General features: G+C 40.5%; 1 protein-coding gene across 3 annotated transcripts in view; it reads right to left on the minus strand.

The window, feature by feature from the left end:
* The window catches only part of GNPTAB (N-acetylglucosamine-1-phosphate transferase subunits alpha and beta), a 44,239-nt gene extending 35,458 nt beyond the window's left edge, over positions 1-8,781 (minus strand). For 2 of the 3 annotated variants that reach the window (XM_027743796.2, XM_027743797.2), the window contains exons 1-2: positions 8,641-8,781; positions 4,221-4,306 (exon numbers count right to left, since the gene is read on the minus strand). In XM_027743796.2, coding sequence (XP_027599597.1) covers positions 4,221-4,306; positions 8,641-8,757 — 203 coding nt within the window. In that variant the 5' untranslated portion in view covers positions 8,758-8,781. Of the gene's footprint in view, positions 1-1,629; positions 1,842-4,220; positions 4,307-8,640 lie in introns of those variants that run through there. The other variant, XM_039383257.1, reaches the window with a different exon arrangement.

Raw genomic sequence — 8,781 nt, forward strand, 5'->3', positions numbered from 1 at the left:
AGAGTAGAAATTCAATGGCAGTAGTTCTTCCAGCTTTTCTACATTTGTGATCAGTTAAATTATTGGTTTGATAGTCACTGGAATGCTACAGCTAGGAAAGGAGTGTTTCAGGTGGAAGCAACTGACTCAATTCAGCAGATTTCAAAAATGCCCAACCCTCAGTCTTCTGGATAAAGTGCAGAGTTTATTAATGTAGGTTTCACTGAAGAATATAGTGTCCAAAATAAAAGCCTGAACTCCAAGTCTTTCAATGATATGAGGCAATTCTGACTTCTGTGAAGCCTCTCTCCAATTTATAATTTGTTATAAGCGTGTCTATGCAACAGCACATATAACTACATAATTTGCTATGCTATTGTCACATACAGTCGAACGCTAATAAATTCCAGAGGAAAGGCATTTTTGGTCAGATGTAGGTATCCCAACTCTGAATTAACTGTGGCATGGCAAGCTCATTATTCATTACCAGCAGCAATAGAGATAGACCAGTAAAATACAAGTGAACTGTTCGCAGATCCACTTGTCCAACTGCTTCAAATTTACCCAAATAAATTTTCTGAATGCATTTTTACAGCATACATTGTTTCAGAAAGTTTATCAAACATAATTATAGAAAACATATTGCAAAATTCAATTGATTGCTTCCAATTAGGCTAAGTAACACTATTAAGATTTCACCTTTTTGGGCTTTGTCAAAGCTTTCTGGATGGTTTCATGCCTTCTTAAAGAGTATTGAGAGTTTATATTTTGACAGGTATGTAGTGGAATTTTGATTTAAAATGAAAAGGAACAGGAAAGCCACTTCAGTGGTATGGTTCTCAAACACTATTTTAACATGTAGAGTCTTTTGCAAACTTTTGAAGGTCAGAAAAGATCAAAAACTTTCTCCCTCAAATTCTGTAGCTGTGTTTCTCCCTCATGTGGATTTATACATTTGGTTTTAATCACAAACACCAATCTGGCAAACAGGTTAAGCCCAAGATGAGCTGAGTCAATTTACTAAATACAACTACCCTTCCAATCAGCTATTTACCCTTTTTGAGATGACTAGCTTCTGGTTCATCAATAGATGCAAATCAAGGCACTCTTTGATTCAAGTGGGAATTATCTTAACACCTTTCTAGAGAAAATCATCAGTTTTTCCATTTGCTACTGATTGTAATATCAGCAAACATGGACTTTGGAAACTTCCTTGGAGACTCCCAGACAATTAATTAAGTTGAGGCTTGCTGTGGATAGTCTTTTACATTTCTCTCTTTCAAAAACGTACCCATTTCTTACTTGCAAATCTAAAAATATCAATAGGATCCTGCTTGAAGACAAAGCCAGAGCCACCAGCTCCCCCAGATGGGACAGGACACACACCTGCTGGGAAGTATTTTTCATACCCATGATGTGTTTACACACGAGAACCATGCTTACAGCCAAGATTGCAGTTAGAAGACAAGCCTCATTGTCTCAACACCCACTGCTGCTGAAGGATTACAGCAGGTTCTGGATCTTCTCCAAGCTACCATATGGTCCTTGCTGAGCCTCTTTATGAACAAGGTAAGTCTAAGCTCCTCACTGTAAACCTCCCAGCCCTCCTGCCTGTTACAGCTCTGTAACTACGCACCAACAGCAACTCACCTGTTCCGTTGGTATTCCTGCTCCCTACTTTGTGCATCTTTTCCTCTCTCCAGCCTCACTCAGCTCAACAATTAATGGCTGGCCAACCACTGAGAGCTCTCACTTGCTGTACCATACTGAAATCAGTCTGTACATTTTAAAAGCTGAGGATTTTTCCTTCACATTTTCTTTCCGTACATATTTTGGAGTTTTATACATGACTTGGTCACGTCCTGGAATAGCAAAGTTACACTTCAGCATTTACTAAAATACAGAATTTGCATGTAGAGTAGTAAAATACAGTTCTCATCCAAGACACTTGTGCACACAACTCCATTATTTAGTTTCCTTCTCTCCCTTTTTGTTTTCATATCAAACCTAAATCTTCAAAAATGGTTTTGGATGAGGTGACTGGGTAAAAAGCCTTGGAATTTCTACTCCACTGTCTCAAGCTGTGTAAGAGCCTGGCAATGTAAATAGCAAGTTTAGCAGCTGATGTGACTACCTGGAAAGTGCAGCAGTTGAGATGTCAAGGGTGTGCAACAGGAGGGAAAAGCAAACCAAAACAATGGCTAAACTTCAGAGCAAAAGAAGAAATCTTCCTTGGTCTGGCAGAGAAGATTGTTCAACAGGTGTTAGTAATGATGCTCTCAACATCTCTCTTTTTATGTGACAAGTTTTTTGAGTTTATAATCATAAGGAGCTTGCCCACACACACAAATCTGTCTACATTTTACACTGAGGTTCTCTACAAAAGTTTATAACACAACAGTTACACACAAATAGAGATGTTTACCTGCAAAGTTCCTAGAAAATAATGCTATTTAAATTCAGTTGAAGATCCATTAATATTTCCTAAAGGCCATGCAGCTTCTACTTTGCGCGAAGCAGTGGATCTGCTTTACTTCCCAACCAACAATCTTCCTGCTATCCAATTCTGAATAATTTTCTCTAACGCTACAATAAGAACTGATTAAAATCAATGGATAAGGAAGATTCAAAACTGGAAGTCCACAGTCCCCAGTTTATGCATAGCCCTACATGCTGCATCGATACCAGTCTTAAAAACTTCACCAAACCACCAGTGATACAAGTGCATACTGCAGCACAGGGTCCACTACTGCATTTGTGCAGTTGGATAATAAAAATAAAGTGAACTCCTGACAAGGGACGTCTAAAAGTTAACAGATGCATAAAAGTATGTATCCACAAAGGTTTTTTTGTTGATATTAATTTTTTCAGGAAGTTGGTATCTGCATACAAATATCTCAAAAACCTTCTGTGTCACGCCTGGTATATGAGTATTAAAGGCATATGGGTGAACCGAAATAACATAAGCACCCATCAAGAAAACCTAAAGCTTTTGCTCAGGCAGCCGATAGCTCCTTCCCAGGCACTGGATGTTTTGCTCACAATCCACAGAAGTGAAGAGTAGCAAAGGAGTGCTTTACACAACCCAAATGAAGTAAGGAAACACAGTGCAGAAATGGGAACTGACTATACCTACACTGCAACAGTAGGATTTGTGATTTTGTTTTGGACAAAGTCCACTATTTTATAAAAATACTGCGGTTTAATTATCACAAAGTCAGGTATTTTAGTCCTGACAGGAACAAACTGCCATGTTTTCACTTCAGTACCACTGAAACATGTAAACATGAAGTCAATCATCCACATGAGTTGTATCACTCTGCTTTCATCTGTCATCCTTTGGAAAAGGGGGGAGAGGGGTACGAGATGAGACTATAAAAGTGTATAGTACTCAATGACACCACACAATGTACTTTTACAGAGTTATCTCACATGAACTAAAGCGTGACAAATTGATCTGACGATTTCTACTGTCCCATGACTCAACAAACCTCAAGGCAGATTAAAGCATGTGCTTTCAGGGTTTTTTTTCCCAGTCAAGTGTATCAATGTTAAGAGTCAGATATCTCCTTAGTAGCTTTCTTCCACCTACCACTTCACATCCACTGACTTCCTGAGCAACAAACCCCAGGCTATTCAGACACAAATGATGAAGCCACGGGAAGCCATGTAGCAGTTAACACAACTGAAACAAATGACCCTTATGACTTGGTTCCCAACTTGCTGAGAGAGACTTTTCCCATGCACTCAGCTTTTAAAAGCTTCTTACTAGCTTTGTGACTTCTCTACTAAATAACGTTCCTCATGAGATGTCACGGAAAACTTAACGTAAATGAAAAATAACTTTTCAGAACACTGTAAGTTGGAATTTTAAGCACACAGGAACAGTACTTATGTTTTCCTGTCTTAATATAGAAAACATGTCATGTCCTCCCTTTATTGTTAGCATTGTCACCATTTTGATGTTTCATTAGAGACTGGATGATTAAAATGCATTTAAAGCGTCAACTCCATTATATCACTACAGCTTCCAAATGTCAAACATCTTCCAAAATAAGAGATTATGCACTGACTGTGCACTAATTTTAAATCATTAACTTTAAAATTTGCTGTGGATTTAGAGCCCATACATTAAGGTCCTACTCAACAGTATGTTATTTCATCTCAAATATTTTACTTAAGTGTTTAAAAATTCATTGAACAGTAAAATGTGCAATATGTCAAGTGCAGGTAAAGCTCACCGATTCTGAAATGATTTGCCAGCAACGTTGTCTCTGTATGAATCAAACATAACATGATACTGGTCTCTACTCCACTCCAAGACAACCTGCAAAGAAAAAAAAAAACCAAACACAAAACAACTTAATGTCACCACCTTCTAAAGTTAGACACTAATTTCTCCTTTTGAAACGTTTAACCACTATGAATTTAATTTGAATTGATCTATGCATTAATGTACAACTGACCAGACCATAATCCTAAATAAGTTGTTACACTGAGTCAGTAATCAGACTTAGAACTGAAGAGCCCACTTAATTTAAACAAACTTTGTTTTGCTCTGCATGAAAGGATTTCATGATTTACTAGCATGTTTTAAACTACTATTTATTTAGGTTACCTCCCCATTGTCTCTAAAAATTCAGGAATGTTTTCCCAAAACTGAGACCTAAATCAAATATATTCCAATACAAGCAGAAAACCCCTAACATACACACAGACCTGCATAGTTTTGCTCATCTTCCTTTCTATTCTCATAAAGGACATATTGAAGTATACACACCTCTGAAACCTGAGCATCGCAAACAAACAGCCAGGCCAGGGCATATCAAATTATGTGAATTCACCCAGCTACAGACTTAAAACCCAACAGTTCTTTCCAACAGAGGTAAAGTCTTACATTGCATCCCAACTAACCCAACAGCACAGTATTTCTGCAGGCTGCAGCCTCTCTTCCATCCCCTTGCACTCCTGCCATCCCCCTTTAGCTTGACACGAGTTCACCTGACCCCACAGTGAGCCAAGTCATGGCTAAATCAACAGAAAGATGAACCTCCAAAAACTGGAGCGCTTGATCTTCCTCTGCTTGGTTGTTGGAGCAGATGACAAATGGTGGTGACAAACACACAGCTAATATCTTTTAAAGTGAAAGTCCAACCTTAAAAACTATATAAGCATCTTGCACTGTTTTAGAGAAGAAAGCACAGTGACTAATTTTACTGGGGTAAGTACATATTTGTATATAGTGGAGGGTAAACAAAAACAAAACCCCAAACAAACAGACAAACCCCCCAAAACAACACAAAAAAACCAAACCTGCAAACCAGCAAAGGATAATAGTTATTTACACCACTCTTCTTAGATATAGATTTTACTAATGTTTATTTCTTGTATTATAGGAACTACGAAACATACTATTTCTCTAAGGTAGGGTTCAAAGCCATAACATAAACCTTCCTCCCTTTTCTGAGGATACACACCTCTTTACCCTGATTGACCGTAAAGTAAATTAAAGCCTTCCAGAGAGCAGAGAAGCTCCATCATGTGCCTGGGTGACAAGTGCATGCACATGCAATTCCTGCCAGAGCTGCAAACAGTCTCTGTAACCAAGATCACATCAGTACACTTCTATTCTCCTCACACAAAGCACATATATTCCCCAGGAAGGCATACAAATCTCCTCCCTTAAATACCAAGGTCAAGAATTGTCTTAAAAACATACTATTACACTTTTTTTATGCACGAGTCATTATGTCCTTCTGCCAAATACCCAGTTTAATACAGCACACACTGAAAGATCATATCCATGTGGAAACTTTTGCTACTACTGACAATGATGAATTGGCACATGCTGATCTGCTTCTAGAAGAAATACGGAAGTATTGAGTAAGACTGTAATATATATGGCTCTCCAGAAGAAAAAATTAACATTCAAGCCTTTGCCTTTGGCATTTGTGTAATTGTAACTACAACCAGAAAGGACAGAACACAGATCTCTTGGAAACACATTATGAAGTTAAGCTCTTCCTACCTGATACATTTTTTTCCCCTGCAACTGTTTCCTCCTGCACACATTATTTGTCTTGAAACAATGCCTGGAGGATGCCTTAATTTTAAATACTGATATTATAAAAGCACAAGGGGAACACTAAAAAACAAAGTGAGAGACACTGCCTATTAGGAGATACTGTATCAGATACGTGATAACAGTGGCTCAGACATGTTCTGGTTACAAAACTTTTTACAAAGCTGATCAACCTTTAGAAGGACGGCCAAGAAGAGTTTTTATAACCAAACTGTCCTAAAACATAAAGCACATCTTACAGCCAAGTTATAGCACTGGCTTAGACCTGGCTACCCTGTATGTTTTTGCAGAAATATTTCTGAATCACGCTCAATGCCCTGGTATTTTATTGAGCTCAAGTTCTTCCTTGAAAGGAAGCTCATTTTCAGCTTCTGGCTGCAAAGACATCATTACAAATCTCAAATTATTTGCCCTAACCATCCATTTTTACTTCACCACCATTACTGATATTAGCATGAATCTAAGAAATCAGACCTAATATTACCTACTATGACAAAAAGCTGGCTCTGGTGGTAGGGGAAAAGCAGAACTGAAGATGCTGCTCAGACACCAGGGTCTGATAAGCGGTGCCTCACACTGCTTTTTATTGCTTGAGTTCGCCACAGATGGCTAAAAAATGGTTGAGTTGTTAATTTCTAGAAAGACTTCTTGGTTTCATTTTCCAAACAGTTTTATATTTTTTATTAGCTGCTGCCTTACAGACTGTACTGGAGAAGTGTTTTCCATTCCCACTACAGTTGTCAGAAGATGTGAACAGTTCATTCTCACAAGCCTAATCTCCCTTAAATTGGTAAACTACCACTGTTTACCAATATACAAAGGCAAAAAGCAAAATGCATTCAAACATATCTTACCAGGCTAATTTACCATCATTGGGATGGGGGGGGGGAAGAGAGTTTTATACATGGCCATTCTATAAAGGGTGAAGGTTTTGTTGGTGTTTTAGCTTGGTTTTGGTTGGTTGGTTTGTTTGTTTCAAACATTGCTAGTCGCTTTCCTTTTTTCTTAACATATAATTTGGAAAATCGACATGAATTTACCACTTCTTTTGCTCACTGTCTAAACAGTATCTAAGCTTTCCAAATAGCTTTAAAAGGGTTGGAAGCATCAAAGTAAAAGTAAGGAAATAATTCTGAGCAGCGATTTCAATTGATTCTCACCAAAATCAACAAAAACTTGGACAACTACTGAAGTATTTTTAAAAACCTTCAAAGCTCTATGGTATCCTAAAGTTGAGTTTAAGTCCCCCTTCTGAAGAAATGCAAAACTATACTCAGTTTCACAGCACCAAGAAGTCTATACCAATCTAAGTTGATAATCATGTACAAACAGGTGTCTAAGAGTACTATATAATTACTTAATTTGCTGATGGCTTTGAAGTGTCCTGGGTACTTGTGAACCCTGCAAAAAGCAGAGATGAAGTACTTTATGCAATGAAGATGTACTGATAAAAAAAATAAAGTTTTGATTGTGGCACACTCAAGAGTTTCGGATAATACTCTTTATGGCTCTTCTTTTTTCCCTCTCTATCTGAAAGAGACCATCAAAATAGAACAGGGAATAAAAGAAGGAGGAGAGAAAAAAGGAAAAAATAAGAGAGAACAACTTAGGAATCAGGAAATTCCAGTCTATTTGCATTAAACACTGCCATCCTTTTAGACTGACAAAAATACTTGAATTCCCTGAAACCTTACTATATTCTCAAACAGTGGAATGAAGTAGGAATGGGTTCTTTCCTCTCCACATTCTTTCACTGATAACTTCCCAAAGACATAGGGCAACACAAAACGAAGCTTTAAAATATACATCTGTATAAAATCATATATAGAAAAAGGGTAAGTTACATTGCATCATTTACAAAAGAACGCGGGCAAACTGAGTAACAAGCAGCGAGCAAAGTAAGGTAGACCCATATGAGCTGCAGGTAGCTTGGAGGGAGGATACATTTAACCACTTAAACTCCGGAAGGGGGAAAGATTCTGTCACTCCCAGTTGCCATGTGAAGGTTACATCCAGCACAGGCTTTACGAGACTCAAACAAAAACACAGCACTAATAAATCACTTGATAAGGGAAGTGGAAAAAATTGCACAAGACCAGCCAACAGCTGCTGGTTTGTGTCACCTCTGCTCCGCCGGGGCCCACCGAACCTGTCAGACCCCACCTAACAACCCCTTGGGGCACCCGCCGGGAGAGCGGCCCCGCTGCCCAACAGGTGGGAACACGGCGGCCCGGGGAGCGGGAGCTGCCGTGGGGCTGCGCTCCCTCCGGGATGCGGGACGGAGCCATTCCCTGCCCGGGGCACGGCGGGCCCGCGGCCGGCGCCGCCCGCACAGCGGGAACAGCGCCCGGCGGGCGGGGCGCGGGACTGTCACCGCACGGGCCACAGGGTGCCTGCCGGGGGACCCCGCTGCTCACAGACACCACCACCGCCCGGCTCCCCAGAGGAAAAACAGCCCCGAACCGAGCGTTCCCGCGCCCCCCGGGCCGTGCAGCCGCGGGGCTGAGTCTCCCCCGCCGGCACCGCTCGGCTCTGCACGGACGGACGGAGGGGAAGCGGGGCAGCCACGCCGTACTGACCTCCCCGAACTGCAGGGCGGAGACGATCATGAGGACGAGCCCGCCGAGGCAGAGGCAGGGCCCATACCTGTGCGACAGGCAGGTATAGGTCTGGCGCTGCAGGAGCTTCAGCAGCATGGCCCGCCGGCGGCCGCCACCCCG

The sequence above is a fragment of the Pipra filicauda genome, unplaced genomic scaffold (assembly GCF_003945595.2).
Source record: "Pipra filicauda isolate LSUMZ 115617 unplaced genomic scaffold, ASM394559v2 scaffold2_size9829703_pilon, whole genome shotgun sequence".
NCBI lineage: Eukaryota > Metazoa > Chordata > Aves > Passeriformes > Pipridae > Pipra > Pipra filicauda.